This window comes from Elephas maximus, chromosome 10 (assembly GCF_024166365.1).
Source record: "Elephas maximus indicus isolate mEleMax1 chromosome 10, mEleMax1 primary haplotype, whole genome shotgun sequence".
NCBI classification, from domain to species: domain Eukaryota; kingdom Metazoa; phylum Chordata; class Mammalia; order Proboscidea; family Elephantidae; genus Elephas; species Elephas maximus.
This window is the reverse complement of record NC_064828.1, coordinates 77,269,145-77,292,540: the sequence shown is the minus strand read 5'-3', so window position 1 is coordinate 77,292,540 and position 23,396 is coordinate 77,269,145. Positions and strand designations below refer to the sequence as shown.

Below are 23,396 nucleotides of genomic sequence, written 5' to 3'. Positions count from 1 at the left end.
ATTATATAATGGAGGAGACCTAACTAGTCTAAAAGATCAGGAAAGACTCTCATGAGGAAATGAGTTAATTAACCCCGGGTGAGGGGGCGGGGGCATCGCAGGCAGAGGAAACGCTAAAGAAAACCAAAAATCACGCAAAACAACAGAAAATTCAAGGAGTTTGTAATCTATGTAAGCATCAAGATAGCATTCAGCCTCGGATCAGCAGTGACACACTAGTTATCCTTCTGGGATTAATAAAATCACTTGTTCAGGAAGTAGAAAACCAAACCCATTGCCACAGAGTTTATTCTGACTCATAGTGACCCTATAGTACAGAGTAGAACTGCCCCATAGGGTTTCCAAGGAGCGGCTGGTGGATTGGAACTGCCAACCTTTTGGTTAGCAGCCAAGCTCCTAACCACTGCGCCACCAGGGCTCCTCAGGAAGTACAGTGAACATAAACATTGGCAGTACCACAAGGGGTGACATATTACAGGGGGAACGCCTTAGTAATGATAATTAATTAACAGCAACTCCAGCTTGGACTGCAAATAGTTTGGGTTTATTTTACTCAAATTCCTGATTTTTTTCTAGATTAAACTCCAAATCTTAATTGTTTCTTAAAAAATAAGAATAAAATGTGGACAGTGCTATTTTGTACTTCCATTAAGAGAGCCAAAAAAAAAAAAAAGCCTAGTGAACCACTAGAGGGCGCTTTTGACCCTGGAGAAGTTTAAAACTGCTCTCGCTGCAATGCTCATGCAAGCCTATTTCAGAATGAATTGTTTTTAATATCTTCTGAAACTACGTCACAATACATATCAGAAAGTTTGGGAACTAGAAAGAAAAAACAAATTATCCCGCTAGGTAATTAATTTTCTTCCCCACATTTACTTTCCTACCAGCATCTGTGCCCTCATCTCCTACCGCCCCTCATATTTCCCTGGATGGAATGACTGCCCCAGCTCCTACCTAACGCCAGTCCCTCCCTCTCCCCTGAAACATTCTATTTCTCCATTCTTGGGCAGGAGGACATTTTCAAACCCTTTTGATTGCACTTTTCCTCCAGCCACCTCTCCATTCCTTGTTTCCTTTCAGAGGAAAGGTCCTTGAAAGAGTTGCCCCTACCAGTGTCTCCAATTCTCCTCCAACTCTCTCTTGAATCCATTCCCATCTGGCTTTCCAATCAGCCCTTGTCACACCTCCATTAAACTTCGCATTGCTAAGTCCAACAGCCAGTTCTCAGTCCTCACCTCAGGTCTTCTGATTTGACTTCCCAATAGCATTTGACATGGTCGATCCCCTCCTCATTGAAACACCTTCCTGGTGTAGGTATCTAGCATGGGTTTTCCTCCTGCCTCAGAGGTCTGTGCTATTTCCTCATTGCACCGATGCCTGAATTTCTGAGTGCCCAGTATTCAGTCCTTGGACTTCTTCTCTGTCTATACTCACTCCTTCCCGAGCTTGTGGGTCTCCATGCTTTACATAGTCAAAAAAAAACAAAAGCAAACCAGCTGCTGTGAGTCAATTCTGACTCACAAACTCATGCCAACCCAATGTGATCTTTCAGAAGCAGATCGCCAGGCCTTTCTTCTGAGTTGCCTCTAGGTGGGCTCAAACCTCCAGCGTGTCGGTTAGTAGTCAAGTGCACCCAGGGAATTTAAATAACCCTAATAGGTTGAAAATTCCCTAATTTGTGTCTCCAACCTGGATGTCTTTTCTGAACTCCAGAGTTCACATCTAATGACTATTTGCATGTCCACTTGTGTATCTGATACACAAATATAACATCCACAGCACAGCTGCCGGTCTTCCCTCCCAAACCTGTGCACCCACTCTTCGCCATCTCAGTTCATCCTTCCAGTTACCCTGGCCAAATACCTTGAGCCATTCATTCTGTCACACTCCAATAATTATGTTCAAAATATATCAAGTTTCTGACCACTTCTCACTTCTTCCACTGCCAGTGCCCTGGTCTAAACCATTATCTGTCACTTGTTCTTACAGTAATCTCTTCACTGTTCTCCCTGTTTCTACTCTTGTCCCCTGACTTACTCTGCTAGTGCTGCTATAACAGAGATACCACAAGTGGGTGGTTTTAAAGAAAAGAAATGTAGTTTTTCACAATTCTGGAGCCTAAAAGTCCAAATCAGGGTCTCGGCCACATCGATTCCTTCCTTGTAGGTAGTCCAAGGTGTTGCTGGGTTCCTTAGCAATTCTCACCTAGCATCTGTCTTTCCCTGTGTGTCTCTGTATCTAACTCAGAAGTGATTCACTTTAGAACTCACTCTGCTCAGGCTCACTGTGAGTTGGAATCGACTTTAAGGCAATGGGTTTTGGTTTGTGCCACTCAAAAAAAAAAAAAAAAAAAACCCAAACCCATTGCTGTGGAGTTGATTCCAACTCATAGCAGCCCTATAGGACACAGAAGAGCTGCCCCATAGGGTTTCCAAGGAGCACCCAGTGGATTCGAACTGCTGAGCTTTTGGTTAGCAGCCATAGCTCTTAACTACTATACTAGCAGGGTTTCCTACTCAGGCATGATCTAATTAACATAACAAATAAAACCCTGGTTCCAAACAGGACTACATCCACAAGTATAGGGGTTAGGATTCCAACACCTCTCTAGGGGTGGGGGTACAATTTAATCCATAATATCCCCCTACAGCCTAATACGAAGTCAAAAGCCATACCGAAACTTTTTAAATGTTAGCAAAGTCACCCCTTCACTCAAAGATCTCTTCTTCTCTACTCAGAGTCAAAGTCAAGGTCCTGACGCTGGCCTACACGGCCCCAGCAACCTCTCTGGCCTCTTCTTGGCTTGCTCCCTCTGTTCATCCACGCTGACCTGCTGCTCTGTGTACGCCAGGTTCACGCCAGCCTCGAGCATGTGTTCTTGCTACTTCTTTTCCCTGAAGTGCCCTCCCCCCAGATATATACATGCTTGCCCCATGACTTCTTGTAGCCTTTACTCCAATTCTTTAGTCACTCAAATTCCTTTGCCTTGAAACCTTTCCTGACCTCCCCATATACAATTGTAACACCCTCACCTCCAGCAAGGAGTCCACTGGGAAAAATTCCTGTCGAGAATAAAACTCTTTTAGGGTTTCCAAGGACCAGCTGGTGGATTCAAACTGCCGACCTTTTTGGCTAGCAGCCGATCCCTTAACCACTGCACCACCAGGGCTCCCACATAAAGATTACAGCATAGAAAACCCTATGGGGCAGTTCTACTGTCACATGGAATCAACGGGACAGGACTTAACAACAACCCTCTCCAGCAATGCGCTACCGCACTCTCCCACTTTATTTTTATCCATAGCACCTATCACCAGCTGAAAGACTTTATATTTTACATATTTATTTTGTTTACTGCCTGTATTCCACCCACCTGAATGTAAGCTCCATAGGGCAAGGATTTTTGTACATTTGTTCATTACTGTATTCCCTGGCACATAATAGGCATCGAATAAGTTAAATTAATTGAATGGTTTCCAGTCATCATAATAAACATTTATGTGTAACAAACTGTAGAAGATAATGTTGTTGTCGTTGTTAGCTGCCGTCAAGTCAGCCACAATTAGTGGGGAACTAAATGCTACCCAGTCCTGCACCATCCCCATGTGGATTGGACCATTGTGATCCACAGAGTTTTCATTGACTGATTCTCAGAAGTAGATTGCCAGGCCTTTCTTCCTAGTCTATCTTAGCCTGGAAGCTTCACTGAAACCTGTTCAGCATCATAGCAACACGCAAGCCTCCACTGATAGATGGGTAGTAGCAGAGCATGAGATGCATTAGCCAGGAATCGAACCCACGTCTTCTGTATGGAAGGCAAAAATTCTACTACTGACCCGGCAATGCCTTAGAAGATAATGACAATAAACATAATACTAGTCTTACTACTCAGGAGCTCACTATATAATAAAAATAAATATAAATGCATATGAATAAATGTAACTTTAATTAAATATATATAAATATATACAAAATAAAATAAATTAAATATATAATATAAAACAAGACATAATACATAGACAAAATGCAATGGGAGAATAGGGGAAGGAGTAATTAATTCTAATCTGTTCAATGAAGATGGCCAGGAGTAATTAATTCTAATCTGTTCAATGAAGATGGCCATATCACATTTGTGTTTAGTAATATTTTCAACAGAGTAAATATTCTCTGCTGATAATTCTTAAATGATGCCATTAGAATCTGGAAATTATAAAATTCTTTTTTGGTTCTGATTTCCTGTAGCACACAAAAGGGAATATAAAAATGTTTCAAACCACTCAAAAAAAGAATAGCTTTCTGAATACAATTATTTTATGGCACAGAGAACAACTGTGAGCTTCTCAGAAATCAATAAATAATCACCTCAACATGCCTACATAATTGCCATCTATTGATATAAAATAAATCACATTGTACATTATTAATCATTACATATACTCTATTACTGAAAGCCTGTGCAAAGTACTATGACCCTGAGTCCTGTTTGGGGTTTGTCACAGTAAAAACTATTTTACCAGCAGATACAAAATTGAAGGCAAGTAAACAACATTGCTTACACTGAAAAGTCTGAGAAATAATTTGCAAAACTCTTGAGAGGCAATGGCAGAAGTGTACACTCCGAGCCTGCTGGTGTCTCTCAACCCTGGCTGTACATTGGCATCCGCTGTGAAGCCTTTAAATCTGCAGACACCCTCAGGCACGCCCAGACCTACTGAATCAGGATCCCTAGGGCTGGTGCTGGGCACATGCCCGTGTAGTTTTTACAGCTCCACAGGGGATGTTGGTGCATAGCTGGGGTTGGAACCCACCAGGGACCTTCTTTCTATGTGGCAGAGATGCTGACTGTCCACACAGGAGTCCTGTTCCCACTGGGAAGTGACCGCCAGCAGCCCCCCATGCATCTAGGCAGGGCCTTGTAGCTGAGTTCCAGCCAATGAAACGTGGGCAAAAGTGAAAACCACCACATCCAGTCCTGGCCGTTAAAGGCCTTCTACTCCATCCTCTGTTTCCTCTCTTCCCCCCTCTGCTGCTGGATGCCATTGTCAGGGCAGCCCCCATATTCAAAACAACATCACGTCACGTGTCCTAAAAGTTAAAATCTCAGTTAACAGAGAAATCTTTGGTGTAACATCTTGTTTTTAAATTAAATCCCATGATGGGAGTCCTCTGTTGCAGACAGAGAGCCTCTGCCGCCCTAGGTGCCTAAATGACTTAATGGAACAGGAGGATCCCGTCCGCACCCCTTACTGTCCATTTACATGAGACAGAAGTAAATCTTTATAGTGTGAACCCCTACAATTTAGGAGTTTATCTGTTAAGTAGCATTACCTTAACTCATTACTGCATGGATTCTAACTGCGATTATAACTTATCCCCCAAAGCATAACTTTGACGGTAAAAGTTTAACAGGATACATTGCATAGCTGGCGGTTGCTGCTCATATCTTCTACTCCAGTCTCATAAAGGAAAGGCTCTCTCTTCTGGGGCTTTCCCATCACAGAACCCTCCACACCCACAGTCTAGACCACCTATCAGGAAGCCACAAGAAAGACATCGCAACTTTCATTTCCTGCTCAGAGAATGAAATAATTCCAAAACACTATCTGTGTACAGACAATCATATCTGATATGGCTCCTGGATTTGGTCCTGAAGGTGGTAGCCAGGATACCAAAGACAACCTGGAATGGTATTGTGGGTCATTTTGTGTTAATGTAACTGCCATCCTGAAAGTTCCTTTTCCAGTATTAAGAATTCAATTCCTGATCCCATATGCTCGTCTCTCTGACAACTTTCCCACGTTCTCCATCGTTTAGAGGTAGAAATGAAAAGGGATGCAAACGGAGGGCGGTGCTGAGATGATGCGGGGGGAGTGGTGGTGCCTGTTCTGCCTCTGCTGATCCTGAGGTAAGACAGACATCCTTCTACAAGGTGAAAACCACTAGTCACCTAGAGTTGGAAACACAGGTGTGCGTCTGGAAGAGAGGGTGGTCCAGAGCTTCCCTAATCAGGAGCCCTGTGGCCCAGCTGTGTTGGCTGGCCGGTGGTGGGCTGCCTACCAGTATATCTCTGCTGTTATTCAGCTGTTGCTATGGCAGATTCAGTAGCAGTGCCCTCCATGGCTGTCTGAACAGGGAGCATGCTCAGTGTGGCTGTGGGTGGATGGGGCAGGGACAGGCACTAGTCTCTGGTAAAGAATCAGTATAACATAATTGAGAGAATTATTCCTGGAGGCTTCTTGTGGAGGAGACATCATTAACCATTCCTTAAATGTCTCCCAGCTCTACTGAAATCTGCCTCAATCCAAGCTAGCCAGAACTGGGGAGAACATCAGGATGTCCCAGTGAGTGACAGAGGCAAGGGGATGGAGTTAGGTATTTCATTAACAAGACCCCGGTTAAAGCAAACTTTGATATCTTCGCTAGTCTGGACTAGTGGTTCTTTTGCTAACATTTTCCCAAAATCTCTTAGCTCCCCCACCTCATAGAGAGCACACACACACACACACACACTCTGTAAGATGGCTCTGAAACACACACACTGTAAGATGGCTCTGAAAGTGGCTGGGTCAGGATGTGAATGGATAATCGAAGCTTGGGCTTCTAGACCATTCTTTTTTTTTTAAGCAACATGAGTTACTGAATTTGAGGTCAGCCCAGTATGATGAGATATCCTCAGATTTTTACAAGTATAAGCGTTTATTTCCCTGGATGGGTTCAGGAAGTCTCATTCCCTTTCCTATCTTGCCATTTCCTTCAAAGAGAAGTTTCCTCTTGAACTGAAGAATCCACCTAAGGTTGCATCCTCTTTCCTGCAAATGGAGAGCCGCTACTGGCCCACTAAGGAAGTCTGTGGAGAGTATTTACCATTACAGTGCTGACCAATAGGCAAACAGCTGCAGTGTCCAAAGGGGGCCAGGCTGGGTTGAACTTGTGGTCTGTACTCTGCGTGGAGGTGTGGAGGAAAATCACAACAGGATGGGGCCTCAGCTCAGCTGACACATCTCTGGCCATATTCGTTTGTGGTATGTATTTAATATTTACCACTCAGGTATGCATCAGGAAAACATTACTGGGTGTGTTCTTTGTCTCTAAGCATTTATTGAGTACTTGTTATGTGTCGGAAACCCTGGTGGCATAGTGGTTAAGTACTACGGCTACTAACCAAGAGGTAGGCAGTTCGAATCCACCAGGCGCTCCTTGGAAACTCTATAGGGCAGTTCTACTCTGACCTATAGGGTCTCTATGAGTTGGAGTAGACGCGACAGCTGTGGGTTTTTGGGTTTGGTATTATGTGTCAACTTCTTTGCTAAGCCCTTTCCACACATTATCTTATTTCATCGTTCCAACAACCCTGAAAGGTTGAAACGCAACCAGTAGCATCGTGGAAGAAAGGCCTGTCGATCTGCTGCCATAAAGATTACAGCCAAGAAAACCTTACGGAGCTCAGTTCTATTCTGTAACACACAGGGTCACCATTAGTCAGAATTGACCTGATAGCAGTAGGTTTAGGTTTTTACTCTCTGTCTAGTTTACAGATGAGGAAATTGAGGCACAAATGCGTTAAGAAACCTGCTCAAGGTTGCACAGCTAGAGAGTGGGGGAGCTGGGACTGGAACCCAGGTGTGCCTAACTCCTCTGCATGCACCTGAAACCCATTGTAAACCCAGTGAAAAGAAATGCACTGGGAAATCCTAATGGAATCTGCAGGATCACTTTCCTTGGTTTTAATGTAATCAAAGTCCCTATCAGGCTCAGGATTTTTTCCTCTTTATTATAAATTTAGACACTTTGCCTGAAATATAATTCTTCAAGTCAAGTAAATGAACATACTACTTACCTTGACCTACTACTGAAAAATACTTTCTGCACTTAATATTCAGCCTGAAAAGTCACACACACACACACCTTCATCACCTTTTAAAGATCTAATGGACTAGACTTGCTTTCTTCTAATGCTCATTCTCAGGAATAGGTGATTTTCTAGACTCCAGAGAGCATTTATTTGCCTCTCTCCGGGGCTAACACATTCAGTAAAGGTAAACTGGGTCTTGAGAGAGGTCCACTCATTCTTCGGTGCCACTGGAGGAGGGTCCACTACACCAGAGCAGGAATACTCAGTGGTCTGGACTAATGTTTTCACATCCTGAGCACCTATGCTACACAGCTTACACCTTAGAACAGAGGTATTTGTTCGCACCTTCAAAGGATTTTGCATTTGGAAATAACCCTTTTCAAGAGGGTAGGCATTTTTCCCCCCAAAAAATGGGTACGGGAGGGGAGTGGTGACACTGACACAGGGTTACTGGGAAGCCAGGCAGCTGAGGGAGAAAATTCCAGCATCGCCCTCAAGCGTTCGAGGTGAGGGCGATTTGAAGAGTCGGCAGGTGTTCGAATCCACATTCTGATGCCAGGGCCTTCCAACCTGGGGTGAGCCCGGGCCAGGCTCCTGCAGGGGCAGGGGGCCCGTGGGGCGGAGTTAGCAGGGCCAGGCCTAGGATGGGATTTGGCGAGAACGGATGAGACAGGAAGCCCGAGTTTGCACAGGTGGGCTGGGTGGGCCTTCGGCCCAACTCCCCCATTCTGAACGTCCTCAGAAAAACAAAAATGTTTCCCCCGAGGGTCCCGGAACAAAGGGGTGGGGAGGCGAGGCGAGGCGAGGCGAGGCGGGCCCCTCCCCGGCCGCGCGCGCCCACGGGGCCGGGAGCGTGCCCTCCGGCTCGCCTCCGCTGTGGGGGTCAGCCCCCCGCTTCTCCGCCCGCGCTCCCGCCCCCTCGCCCTGGCGGCGGCGCGGGGGAAGGGGCGGGCAGGGGCCGGGCGCCGCCTTCTCCTCCCACCGCGGGAGCGCGAGCGGAGCGGGCGCCGAGCGGGCTCCACCGCAGCGCGCTTCCCGGCGCCGAGCGAGCGAGCGGGCGCGGGCGAGGTCGCGCGGGGCCGGCCCGGCTTCCTTCTCGCCGCCCGCGCCGTCCCCCGGGGGCGCGGGCCGAGATGGCAGAGGCCGAGCGGGGCTGAGCCCGCCTCCCGCCCGCATCCCCCCGGCCCTCTCCTGCCTCAGCCATGGCGAAGCAGTACGATGTGCTGTTCCGGCTGCTGCTGATCGGGGACTCCGGGGTGGGCAAGACCTGCCTGCTGTGCCGCTTCACCGACAACGAGTTCCACTCCTCGCACATCTCCACCATCGGTAAGGGGCGGCGGCCAGAGAGGCGCCCCACCCTCCGCGCCCGCCACCTCCCGCCCGGGCGGCCCCTTCCTCCCCATCCCCAGCCCGGGATGAATTGTCAGCCCCTCTGGCCAGAGGTGATGGCGCGGGAGGCCAGTGCAAGGGAAAAAATCTCGGGGTGGCCGGCCACGGGCTGGAGGTGAGGGGGTCCCTGCTGCCGTCCATGACTAGGGGTAGGATCTCGGCCTCTCACTGGGGAGCCTTCTTATCGAAGCCGAGAGAAAGGGACCAGGTGTAGCTCTCATGTCTGCTAGCTGTGTGTAGGCCTGGGTACCTCGAGCTGGGCAGGCAGAATCGTAGCTCCTGAAACCCCCACATTCCCAAGTGGAGAAGGGGAGGGAAGGAGGGCTCAGGGTAGGGAGCCGAGTCCCTGAGGCACCCTCAGTTCAGGGATGACCCAATGTGGAGCCAGGGTGGGAAAGAGAGGAGGAAGGGAGGGACCAACAGGATTGAGTTTCCAGGGCACAGCTGTGAAGGTAAGCCACCAGGTGGGACACCTGGAAGAGGACATACCTAGATCAGGTGAGAAGCCACAGTGAGTGAGAAAGGAGCACTCAGCCAGTGCCAGAAAAGCATGAGGCAGGCCCAAGCATTTGTTTTGAAGGAGGTGGAGGAGGATGGAGGAAAGTCAGGAATACTTGTCCAGCCCAGGAGTCAGAAGGTGGACAGGACCCCCCCACCCCCCGCCCGAAAACACCTCTGTGATCTGGCAGTGCTGGATCCTGCGGTTAGAGGGCCGAGGCCTGGTGGCATCTCAGACAGGCCTGTGATGGGATCTCCTCTTCTGGGAGTGGGCTGGTGGCCTCCCCTCTGAGAGGGTCTCTCCCTCATGGGCTCTGAAGAGCCTCTTCCTCAGAGGTCTGAGTTGAGGGAATTCCACCCACATCTAACAGGTTCTGACTTGGTCAGCCCTGGAGTCACATCCGCCCTGCCCCTGCCTCTAGAAACAGCAACCCAACTGGAGTGCCCTGGAGAGGGCCCCTACACTCAGCTTCCTTCTGAACCTCCCATCCCCATTCCTTGCCAAGAGAGAAGAGGGAGCAGGTGCAGCCAGGAGGAACAGAACCTCGTGGTTAAGAGGAAGGCTTTGTTGTCAGACAGACTTGGAGCTGCCGCTTTGGGGCAGCATGACCTTGAATATCACCTAAGCTTCTGAGCTTCACTTTCTCATCTATAAAAAAAAAATTATCTATACAGTGGGTATAATAATAGTACCTACCATATGAGGTGTTGTAAGGATTAAATGAGGTAATACTTGTAAAGCACTTAGCACAATGTCAGACACATGGGTGAGGGGGCGAACGCTGGATAAATGCTGGTTGTTATTACTTGTCATTATCACTGAGCTCCAGGGCTCTCGTTCTTTCTTTGTTTACTATTTTCAAGGGACTTGGAGTCCGAGAACAGAACACATCCATCTTTCTTGGGGAGCTGTAAGACAAGCTCCTAGGGTATCTGGTCTGTGAGCTTGGGCTGGGTCTCTCTGGATGAGAGATAGCTCAGAGAGACAGTACAGCATGGAGGCAGAGCCTTGGTGAAGCAGGGGCTGCACGCCTGGGGAAGGCTCAGTGAGGAGCGTGCACAGCATGGGTGTGGCTGAGGAAGCAGACCGGGTTTGAGGACAGGTTGCAGGCTTGAGGCAGCAGGTTACCACTTAAGGAAATTTGCAGTGGCAATTTTAGGGATGGGCTTGGTGTCAGGAGCTGCTGAGCTATCTGTAGAGCACTGTGGGCTGCCTGGGGGCACCTGGCTTTTACCTAGAGACCGTAATTTGCACCTGGTGCCCTGACCCCATTCCAAGTCCTAGAAGTGAGCTGAGTTTTTCCCTTGAGAGTTTTTACTCATCCACGCCCTTGGGGCTCTTGCTTAGTGTTGTAGGGAAGTGTGGGTGTTAGCCTCATCTAGGAGACACCTGTCCCTCTTCCTTGCAGACAAATGAGAAACCCCTGTTTCTAAGATACCAAGCTAGCCATTCTAAGGCGCATGCTTTCCTTAGAGAGAATCCCTTCTTCCACACCTCTAATTAGCAAACCCTTCTCCTTAAAAAATTTTCTTTTTTTTTTCTCCTTATGTCTCTTCCACCTTGCATTCTCTCAGACACCTTATTCCTGCTAGAAAGATGAATGTGCAGCTTTTCCTCACAGGTCACAGGGAAATTCCTTAGAAACCTCTGGGGCAGAGGTGAATTGTAAACTGGGCGGGAGTATCTCTGCAGCACACTCTTCCCTCCAAGACCATTGGTATATCGACCTAAAACGTGAAGATGGCTCTCAGAACTCCCTCTCCGCTTCTGATAGCTGGATTCACCACTCCACAGATACAGAGGATGCTTTAGTGGTTTGGATTCCATGGAAGAAAATAAAACCTGTCTGTCTTCACCCCATTACCCGTTGCTATCGAGTCGATTCTGACTCATAGCCACCCTATAGGACAGAGTAGAGCTGCCCCATAGAGTTTCCAGGGAGCGCCTGGTGGATTTGAACTCCCGACCTTCTTCACCCCAGACTTTTAAAATCTGCCCCACTGGGTTTCTCACATGCTCTCTTATTTAAAGCTTACTAAGAGACTTTTTTTTTTTTTTTTTTTTTGGTTCTGCGTTGTCTTGGGTGTGTTTTCAGCATTAACTAAGGCTTAGAGAGAGTTGGATGGTCAAGAAAAGCTTTTCCCTTAGGCGATACAGAAAGTTTCCCAAGGAGATGGGAAGGGGTAGCCAGAAGACAAACCAAGGAGCCAAAGAAATGGGTGCTACCAAGTCAAACCCATTAATTTATTCATTCAAAGAAATGTAGGTATCCTATGCACTAGACTGGGTACTAGGGCCTGGAGATTCCAAGATGAGTAATATACACAGTCACTGTTCTCAAGCTGCTTCTTGTCCAAGACATATTCTTTTACCGTGCTATGCGTTGATCTACGCACCTTTCCTGGGGATTTCTTTGTCCATTATTATTATTTGTTTATTGTATTTTTGTTGAAAATAATGCACAGCAGAAGATAACCAAATGAACAGTTTCGACACATACAACTCAGTGAAATGGATTACATTCAAGTTGTGCAACCATTTTTACCCTCCTTTTCCAAATGATTGCTCTGCCATTAACTAAACTCACTGCCTTCTAAGTTTCTTTAACCTTTTGAGTTGCTGTTGTCGATTTGATCGCCTGGGGACTTCTTCAGTGAATAGGGGAACTGAGGCAATCCACCAATTACTGCCAAGACAGAGTTGGGATTCTTGGACCATGTTGATGTCACCTAGGCTGACACTTTTGTGATTTTCTGTCTATTCCACTTACTGTAAGAACCTGTGACATTCCAGAGAAGGGCTTGCCAGGGAGTGGTGAGAAGACCTCCCATGTGGACTAAGGCACTGGCACCCCGTAACCATACTTCCTTCTCCTTCCTGGCCAGCAGGTGGACAGGTGGCCCTGCATCTGGATCTGTGCCACAGATATTCCATTCCCAAGGCTGGCCCCAAGGGGCTTGGTGCAGAAGTGGACGCCTTGATGTTTTTTTTTGCCTACAGCTGCTTCCTAACAAGACTATCCATTCTGTTATATTAATCGAGCATTCATTAGAAAACACGGTGCCATGCATTTTAGGGATATATTTCATTCAGTTTTTCCCTGCCCACTAGGAGTCTGTAATCTAGTTGGGGAGGCAAGACAGGGCCAAAAATAGTTATTGCCAAAATCAGATAATGTATAGGAAAGCACTTGGCAAAGCACTCTTCCAGTGTAAGGGATCGATTATCATCATTACTGTTAACAAAGGTCTTGCCGCCTGCTCTGGGGAGGGTACACATATAACAATGTCAGACATGCCTTGAGGCAGCCAGTGAATGGGAATGGGACCTGAGGCCAATGAGTGCTATTGCTACTAAGTACTAGAGGAGGTTGGGGAAGGAGAGCGGCCCTGTAGATTAGAATCATTGGGGAGGGAAGGCTGAAGCTAGACTTTGAAGTGTAGGCTGCCTCTTAGTTCCTGCAGAGGAAGGGAACAGATGGAGGAACATGGGCAGAGATGGCAGAGGTGGGAATTCAGTGGGTGTTCACGGGACTCTGGGCAGTCTAGCTGGAACAGAAGGGATTTTTTAGGGGACAAATAAGATTCCTGTTTCTCTCGTCTCCCAAACTGTAAGTGCCTTGAGGATGAGAGGAAATCTTCGTCTTTGTTTTCATAGTCCCTAGCACAGGGCTGGAGTCTCTGGGTGGTACAAATGGTTAACATGCTCAGCTGCTAACTGAAAGGTTGGAGGTTCGAGTCCACCCAGAGATGCCTCAGAAGAAAGGCCTAGCAATCCCCTTCCAAAAAGTCAGCCATTGAAAACCCTTTGGAGTGCTGCTCTGACACACACATGGGATCATCATGAGTTGGAATAGACTTGATGGCACCTGTTTTTGTTTGTTTAGTACAGACCTAGGCACAATCTGGATAAATGTTGAATGAATGAATGAATGAATGTTGGGACCAGTTGGCAGAGGGCATGAGGGCCTAAGGAGGTGGAACTTGAGCCTCAGAAATGGCATAAAAGGTTTTTGAGCAGGGGAATGACCTGGTAAATATGGTACTTACTGTGTTGGCTGGAAGACCTGAGTCAGGGAGACCAGTCAAGAGCTGGGCTAGTATCTGGGCAAGAGAGAGCCTCTGAGCTGGCTCCTCTCGCTTCCACTTTCAACCCCCTCTTGTGACACCAACACGAAACTCCACACAGTTTCCTATTCTAGTTTCCTTCCAGAGTGAGGAGGGGTCCAAACTAAACAACCTGGCAACTTCTGAAAGGGTCTCATGTGACCTGTGCTCTCTGCCCAGGCAGGGAGGGAATGCCCTATGTGGACATCTTCATTCAGGGACCCATGATCACCTTTCTGCATAATGGCCAGGAGTGAAAGGACTGCCCAGGAGTTGGTTTCCTCCCTCTCTCCCTGTCCTTGGTCTTCACTGAGTAGTCCTGCCAGCCTGGTCTCTGGAGCTTTTGTTTTAAAGGCTGCCCCCTTGGGCTCAGCACTCCAGGGTGCCAAGGTTGCTCTGTCCTGTGACTTTCTGGTCTGACTGGTTGGACCACTATAGCTTCAAGGCTGCTTTCTCAGAGTGGGCTGCTGCTGCAGTATCACGTTTCTCAGGAAGTTCTGCTGGGCTGGCTCAGGCTAAGGGGGTAAGGGCTTGCGTGTAACTGAGGAGGAGGGGCAGGCTAGGGAAGGACCAAGGGGTGAGCTCTGAGGCTGGAATTGAGTGACCTAACAAACATCAGGGCTACTGCTTTGGTGCTACATTCCTGGGCTCTGCGGGTCTCTATGTACAGGTGCCATGTTGCTATGTGATACTGCGGGAGGGGCCTGGCTGGGTCTGTTTGCCTGAGCCTCTCTCTCTCTCCAGCCCTGGGGCAGCCTGAGATAGTTCTCTTCTGACTCTGTTTCCAAGGCCCTGCAGAAAAGAAGGGGGGTGAGTGTGAGAATGGAACAGCATAGACAGGCATGAAATTCCCCATGCCTTTACTAGTTCTGTGACATTAAAAAACTGATTTAACATCTCTGGGCTTAGTTTCCTCATCTGTAAATTCACAAAAGTAACCAAAACTTTCTTAAAGGCTGTTGTGGAGATTACATAGACTTGCGTTGTTGTTAGGTGCCCTCAAGTCGGCTCCAACTCATAGCGACCTTATCTACAACAGAACAAAATGTTACCCAGTCCTGCGCCATCCTCACAACTGGTGCTATGTTTGAGTCCTTTGTTTCAGCCACTGTGTTAATCCATCTCATTGAGGGTCTTCCTCTTTTTCACTGACCCTCTACCAAGCATGATGTCCTTCTCCAGTGATTGGTCCCTCCTGATAACAAAGTCTCACCACCCTCACTTCTAAGGAGCATTCTGGCTTTACTTCTTCCGAGACAGATTTGTCCGTCCTTCTTGCAGTGCATGGACATAAAGCACGTGGCAGAGCCCTCAGTGAGATGCTAGTTGTTATTATTCCTAGCACATAACAGTGTTGTGGAGACTAACTGCAGATCCCGTGCTTTGAGGTCACCACATCCATCACGTGTGTATTCAGCCACTGTTTACTGAACACCCACTAGTTGCCAGGTGCTATGCTAGGAGCTGGGGATGCAGCAGTGAACAAAACACACTAATCAGGAAGCTTGCAGTCAGGGGAGCACAGGAGTAGGCTCTGTGTTTCAGTTTAGTTTTGATTCCAATACTTCTCTGTGCCAGGCAGTCAGTGCCCGTGTCTGAGAAGGCAGAGTGGGTGAGGAGGATGTAGGAGGGGGAAGAGAGGTGCCCTGAGAGGAAGGGGGTGGCTCTGCCTCAAGGTTGGGCATCTGCCAGGTGTCGCTCTCTCTCAGGCCTTCATTCCTCCTCCTGACCCAGGCATAGACCAGGCCTTCTCCCCTCCCCAAGGGTGTGGTTGGTGGGATCATGTCTGAAGCAGACTCTGAAGCCCTCAGACAGTATGCATCTGTGGCGCACTCACAGATCTCCAGCTGCACCCACGGCTTTGAGCACCCCATTCTCCCTGCCTCCCTGTACTCCCTGCTTTCTATTCCTTCCTCCCTCTCCCATCCTCCTCTCTCTCCCCAGACAGGAGAGTGATGAGCTTTATAACTCGAAAGTCGATATTTGGCCATTACCCTTCTACCCAGGTTGCCAGCTCTCCTCAGAGTGCCTTCTTCTGTAATCTAATATTTGAGCCTGTTTCCCTGTAAAACTGCCAATCTTCTGTGCAGGCCTCTGAACTCTTTCTGGCTATTCTGCCTTATCATTGTGCTTTGTCAAGAGGAACACAGGGCTTCCTGGACATTTAAATTAATTCCTCACCACAGAGGAAGAAAGGGCCGATTATCAACTCTATTGTATAGCTGGGAAAGCTGAGGCCAGAAAGAAGTGATGACTTAGATCTTTCGTGCAGGTGACCCATATTTGAATCATCTCTCCCCTTCCTCCCCTGGTTTCCGCAGTTTCTCTAGCCTGGCTCTGGGCTGTGCCCTTGCTCATTCCCAGGTCCCTTCCCCAGGTTGCTGCATAGACCCTCCAGTGAGCCAAAGGCCTCTGTTGTGGAAGTCTGCTTCCTTCACCCAACCCTCTGAGGGGGAGTCGGGCCTGTGACTGAGGACTCGGTGGGTACCTTTGAGGATGAGATCTGAGTGTTGTCCTCTGTTTTCATTTACTAGTGTGGCAGTAACAGAAATACCGCAAGTGAGTGGCTTTAATGGACAGAAATTAATTTTCTCACAGTTCAGGAGGCTGGAGTCCCGAATTCAGGGCACTGGCTCTAGGAGAAGGCTCTCTCTGTCAGACCTGGGGGAAGATCCTTGTCTTTTTCACCTTCTGTAGCCCCTGCATTCCTAGGTTCCTTAGCCATCTTCAGGTGGCACCTATCTTCCCCTATTTTGTGCTCATTTCTGTGTCTAATCTGTTCTTATAACTCAGAAGTGATCAGGTTTAGGACACACCCTTTACTGATATGGCCTCATTAACATGACAAAAAATCCTGTTTCCAAATGGTATTACATCCACAGGGGACAAAATTCAATCCACAACACCCTCCTATTATTATTTTGGTGATGTGTTTACTGAGAACTCTGTGATCTGCAATGAGGGCTGACAGTTGTCTTCCAAGCGTGGGCCACTCCCTGATCTCTCTTCCCTGATGAGGATTTTCTCTCCACTGATCTTTTCTCCTTTCCTGCACTGACTTCATTCATTCACTCATTTATCCACTCACACATTCATTCATTCTTTCACTTATTCAACCTTGTTGAATATTTAATGAGTGTCTTTCTTCTGCCAGGCAATGAGAGTATCAAATGAATAAGACAATGCCTTGGCCTCTGAGAGCTCCCAGTATAGTTGGGGAGTCAGGCACCCAACCAGACAGCCAGAACATTACATGAAAGGAATGTCTAAATGCTGTGGAATCACAGAGGAGTGATCAGTTCTTTCTCCTGGGGAGGTTGGTGAAGGCTTCACGCAGGCAGTGACATTTGAGTGGGGCCTTGAAGACTGAGTAGGGCTCCCTAGGGACGAGGGGGGTGGGGAAGACACACATCCTCTCCCAGGGAGCAAGTGCTGTGGAAAACAGCTCAAGATTTGGGGCTGCTACTCTTCTGCCTTGCTGAAGAGTAGGGCTAGTTGGTAGTGGCCAGGTCATGATTAAACCAGCTTAAACTCGACTGGATCCTGCTAGGAGTTTGCTTTGCTGACTGTGTCTGATGACAGATGCATCTAGAGGCTCTGTCCCTTCCAAGATCTTTGCTCCTGAGGCTCCAAGCCCTGTTCTCTTCTTCCCTGGACCTTCTTCTGGGAAGCAGGTCCTGGAGAAGGAGGGTGGAAGAGTGAATGGTTAGTAGCCTGGCAGATCCTGGCTGCCTCATCAGTGCTCGCCGACTACCCAGCAGCTGGCTCAGGGATGTGAGGCCCAGGCCCAGGGAATTGCAAAGGGAGTGGGACACGGTTAGCTGGAGCACACTGCACATGCCCCTGGAGCTCTCTGGGGGTCTGTGCATAAGGCAGCAGGAAGAACAAGCAGAAGGGACCCAGTATTTCCTAGGTACGTATAATGCATCAGCAACTGTGTGCTTTACACTGGTGATGTATCCAGGGTATGGAGATCTCATCATAAAGTGGGGGCGAGGAGTTCTGCCATTTGCCTGCTGGTGTTTGAGAAGTATCTTGGTGCATTCTTCAGGTCAGAGCCCCGAATAATTTATGTGTGTGTGTGTGTGTGCACGGGCATCTACGCACAGGAGAAAGAAAGGGTCTTCCCATGGTTTCCCCATTTGTAACAGAGGAAAGAATAATACCAGTCCCTCTTCCTTTTCTCTTCTGAGGAACTGTGAGTTTGGCTGAAATGTGTTCCTGCCTTAGGGACATTTGCTGCTTCCTCTGCCTGGGGCCCAGTTCCCTCAGAGCTCCCTGCTGATACCTTCTTGTCATTAAGGACTCAGTTCAAATGTCACCTCCTAAGGTCGTACCTAACCAGCCAACCTAAACTAGTCTGCTCACTGACCTTACTCTCTTATCCTACTTTGGCTTCTTAACACTTAACCACTCTCAGAAATGATTTCGTTATTAGCTTATTTATTTATTACCTGCCTTCCCTACTTTTTTTTTCCCTACTAGAATGGAAGCTCTCTGATGGCAAGGACCTCTCTGTATTGCTCACTAGCTCAGTTCCTGGCACATAGTAGGGACTCAGTAGTTTGTATGAAGAATCAATGAATAAGTGAAATCATTTTTCTAGAGGACTTTTGCTCTTCCCTGATGGAAGCCTCATGTAGTATTGGTTTCCTGGGACACATAAGGCAATGAGAAGCTCACTGTGTCACTTGCATGCTTGGGACTGTGAAAAGAAAGGGAAACATCTGCAAGGGTGAATGGTTTCTAGTAGCTTTTAGCTCTTCTGCTCAGATACATGTGGTAGGAGAAGCTCAGATGTAGGCGGGGAGCAGGAACGTGGCTCCCAGGACCCCTATGTGATTGGGATCCTCTTTGGGCTATGCTGAAATAAGAGGTTGATGTCTTTCAGAGTGGGGTCAGTATTGCCTGTCATTCAGGGCAATGTGTAACATGTAAGATGATGCTCATCAGCTCAGCCAGGCTGCTGGAGTGATCTCTTAGGACCATCTCAGCAGCCAGGGGCCCTGGAGTAAGAGTTACTAGGGCTCAGGCACCGAGACTTATATCCCTTCCTGCCTCAGGGGAGCTAGCGTTTGACTTGGAAACCTTTTTACATGATAACAGCACCTGGGTCCTGGGTTTTCAAAGATGATCCTTCAAGATTTTATGTGAAGAAGTTGGCCTGGCCCACATGTCACTGCTGTCCTTTTCAAATTGAGGCTCTGCGTGTGAGTGTGTGTACATGTACCTGTGTCTTGAAAAAGAAAGGAGAAATAGAGTATCTTTCTGAAATCTCCACTATTTCTTACAGGTGGACATTTGAATCAAAGCCTTTGATCCCAGTGCTCTTGAGGTTAAACATGGCCTTGGAGTGAGAGGATCAGGATTCTGTCTGTCAAGACCAGGGTGTCTTCTTTTATTTCTGCTTCTCGTTGTTGTTTTTGTTAGGTCCCATCGAGTCAGTTCTGACTCATAGTGACCCTATAGGACAGAGTAGAACTGCCCTATAGAGTTTCAAGGAGCAGCTGGTGGATTTGAGCTGCCGACCTTTTGCCAAGCTCTTAATGACTATGCCACCAGGGCTCCTGCTTCCCATCACTCTCAGGGAAACCAAAAAAACCAAACTCACTGCTCTTGAGTCAATTCCAACTCATAGTGACCTTATAGGACAGAGTAGAACTGTCTTATAGGGTTTCCAAGGAATGGCTGGTAGATTTGAACTGCTCACCTTTTGGTTAGCAGCCAAGCTCTTAACCACTATACCACCAGGACTCCCGCTTCTCATTACTCTCAAGGAAAGACAGTTCAAATACTAACACATTTGTTGAGACAGTCTGAGTGCAACTCTCCCCCAGAATGAGACCAGCATGAGGGACAGTTAGGCTGCAATTCTTTAAGAGGGGAAGGCCTGTTGGCGTGCATTCCAGCAAACAGTGAGGCTGAGAGTCTCCAGATAGAAGCCAGAGGGCTGCAGCAAGTGGCAGGTTTAGGGCAAAGACAGTCTCATCTCTCTCCCCTTACGTAATTGGTATGAGGGACATTTGTGTACCAGGAGCCTTTGTATTGAATCCTGCCTTTAGTTTTGTCTCTCAGCTCTTCTCTGTGTTATTCTCTTCCCTATTCTCCCCTTCATGTTGTCCCTCAGGTAAGGGGAAATGGCATTACTGGTTTCCTGGTAAATTTTTTGCCACTGCAGGAACCACTTCCCCCAGGTTCTGCTTTTTCCCAAAGTGTGTTTTGGGGGTTGCTCAGGGTGACCTCTTTGGAGGTGACCTCCTGCCACTGCGCACAGGAGCTTCACATGTCCAGCACATGCTGGTTTCCTCCAGGGGGAGGGAATGGGGGCATTCCTGGAGCCTGTGCGTGGTAACTGGAGCCAGCACGGCCCCGGGGATTGAGTGTCTGCCTTGGGTTTCAGGTGTATTAAATTGTTCCTTGTTGTGGAATCTCATTGCAAATGAAAAGGCTCACGTCACACTGCTGGTCCTTTGGGTTGTGGTTGATCACAGTGATAACATTTGGCACCCAGAAGCAGCCCTGTTTCCACTGAAGCATGTGGCACTTGGCAGGCAGGCAAGCTGGTACATTAACCCATGAAGTGCTGGCTGGAGGGAGAGGGATTGGCTTTCCAAAAATCTTGCCCTCACGTGCCCCTCAGTTAGGGGGGAAATGGTATTATTGGTTTCCTGGTAAATTTGGGGGGCCATCTGAGCTCTGGTGGTACAGTGGTTAAGAGCTCGGCTGCTAACCAAAAGGTTGGCAATTTGAATCCACCAGCTGCTCCTTGGAAACCCTATGGGACGGTTTTACAGTTGTCTTATAAGGTCGCTATGAGTCAGAATCCACTAGACAGCAATGGGTTTTTTTTTTGTATCTAAGCTCCACCATGGGTGGTAGTTTCCCTTGTTGTTGAAACACTCCCGCTCAATTCTGGCTCTTTGTCTCCTGTCCCTGCCCTGTTCCTCTTCCTCTTAAACATGAGTCCCCTCCTACTTCCCAGAGCTCTTTTCATGCCCTAAGCTGTGACTCTGGGTTCCCTAATCTGTCCTTCCTTAAGTGAGACTGCTGGTTTCTCCAGCTAACATTTAATGAAGCTCTATGCGCAGGCCCTGTGTTACAGGTTTTATGCCTCATCTCCTAGTCCTCACAAAAATCCTCCGACATCGGGGATTGTTACTTCTGTTTCACAGGTGAAGAAACTGAAGAGAAGTGGCTTTCCCAAGAACACACAGATAGTGGTGAAAACAGAACGGAAACCAAACTGTGACCTCACAATTGTGTTTTTTTGACCGTGCTCCTCACATTCTTAAGTGGCACTTCCTCTGTGCTTTCCAGGGCTTTCTTTGGAGGCAGACAGTGATAGGGAGTGTTCATTCACCTGGATGTGCCATTTCCTTCTTTTCACCGTCTTCACAGCCCCTCCTTGCTGTACTACGGAGGCAGTAAGCACTACCCTGTTTTACCACCCCAGGCAGAATGTTTTAGGGGCCCAGTGAGTGCCAGCGCCCTCTTGCCAGCCCTGCTGCTCAGAGGAAGGCCTCTCCTGACCTCCAGTTCTCTGACAGCAGCATTGGCACTGCACTCCGGGGCTCTGAGCAGTGGCTCGCAGTCATTAGGCATTGCTGCTGGAGGAGTGGTGGCCACACAGCCAGGGACACCGCAGGAGGAGCGAGCAGGAGGCCTGGGGCTGTGCTGCCTCAGGCCACAGCTGTGTGTGGGGGCAACACCATTCAAAGGCATGCTGCACTGTTTGCTAACAGTGCTTCTTGTCAGTGTGTATGAGGAGTTCAGATGGCAGCGTGGTAAAGGCAGAAGACATGTCCCTGCTCTTGAGCCACAGGCACCCGTCCCTCCTTATGCTCTCTAGGGCAGGAAAATTCCATGAAATCTATTCAGTACTTCAACTCATACTAGTGGAGTCACTACTGTACACTGGCACTGTGTTGTCACCAAGGCTAGAGATTTAAAAAAAAAAAAATAGAAACTTTGTGAAACATAAAATATATTGTCTGTCTCTTAGGTGCATTGCCTAGCTGGGGATGTTGTTGTTAGGTGCTGTCGAGCTCATTTTTGACTCATAGCGACCTCGGACAACCTGGCTGCTGAAAGTGAAGAGGACTTGAAGCACCTACTGATGGAGATCAAAGACCACAGCCTTCAGTATGGATTACACCTCAACATAAAGAAAACAAAAATCCTCACAACTGGACCAATAAGCAACATCGTGATAAACAGAGAAAAGATTGAAGTTGTCAAGGATTTCATCTTTCTTGGCTCCACAGTCAACGCCCATGGAAGCAACAGTCAGGAAATCTTAGAAGATAAGAAACAGGACCAGGGAACTTTATTTAGAAGTCCTCTTCCCAATCCATCCAGGTGAAACTTCTTGCCAGCTTGGTGGCACTCTTAGGCACCAGTCAGTCAGACTGTGACTCTAAGCAATCCTGAGGCTCTCAGGTTCCGTTAAGTAAAGGGTGCTGTGTTATGAGGCTTCCCATAGGCTAGAACTGGAAACTGAGTCTGGTCTGGATTGATGGCTGCTCTAAGAAATGCGTCCCCCCACTAGAATGTTCACTGTCTTTAGGCATTTCTGCTTCTCTTGGAACATCTGTCTGCCTCATGCACCTCTCATTACCAACCAGCAGTTCCCCTGCGCTGTCTGGAGGGAGCTGATTTGATTGGCTTAGCTAACCTTCCTCAAGCAGCAGGGTGTTGCACGGCCCTGGTAAAGGGCCACACGCCACTGAGCAGTTTCTGTTAATCCGGTACAGCCCAACGTCTTTCCTCAGGCACAGTAATGTGTTAATTAGAAGATTAATAAGCTTGACTTACATTTTTGAGCTGATATTATGGTAAAGTTATCTAAAAAGGGGGTATCAAAATTTGGACAGGGGCACAATTTCAGTGCTTGCCATAGGCGCCATTTTCTGTTTGCCCTACGGGGTTAATAGAAACTGCTCGGTGGTGCCATGCACCCAGGGCAGGTCCAATACCTGGCATACTGTATTTACACCTGTCAGCTCCCCTTAGTGGGGCTCCTTTGAGTCAGATATCCATCCTAGTCTGGTCAGTAGCTGCTTCTTTACAAAGAACACACTGCACCCAGCCTTGCTTCCCTTTGGCCTGGGCAGTTTTAGCTGGAAAAGGGCACTGGGTGTGTCAGACACTATGATTGACACATCTAGTGTATTGTGAATGAAAGAAGAGCTGCTTTAGTTGCGGGAGAGCCAGGTCTTCCTCTTTCTCCTCCCAGTGCTCCTGAGGTCTCTAAGAACCTCTGCTAGGACTGTGTAGAGGTGGTTTGCTTGCTTGCTTCACACTTGAGTATTCTCTTTACCTGGGAGAGGAGGTGGGCTGTTTTGGAGGGACACTGAAGTGGCACTGTCCAGGATGAAGAATTTGGGCTTAGTGGGGTCATGAACTACCTCAGTGAGTTCCTTGGAAGTAGGTTATGGCTTGCCCCATGTATACCCAACTCCTCACTTCTGTTGTGTTGTTGTTAGGTGCCATTAAGTCGGTTCTGACTCAGCGACACCACATACAACAGAATGAAACACTGCCCAGCCCT

At 48.0% G+C, this 23,396-nt stretch overlaps 1 protein-coding gene across 2 annotated transcripts in view; it reads left to right on the top strand.

The window, feature by feature from the left end:
* Window positions 1-8,845: 8,845 nt before the first annotated feature.
* The window catches only part of RAB15 (RAB15, member RAS oncogene family), a 29,196-nt gene continuing 14,645 nt past the window's right edge, over window positions 8,846-23,396 (top strand). The window contains exon 1 of one of the 2 annotated variants that reach the window (XM_049898242.1): window positions 8,846-9,178. In XM_049898242.1, the coding sequence (XP_049754199.1) occupies window positions 9,055-9,178 (124 nt within the window). In that variant the 5' untranslated portion in view covers window positions 8,846-9,054. The remainder of the gene's footprint in view (window positions 9,179-23,396) is intronic. The other variant, XM_049898243.1, reaches the window with a different exon arrangement.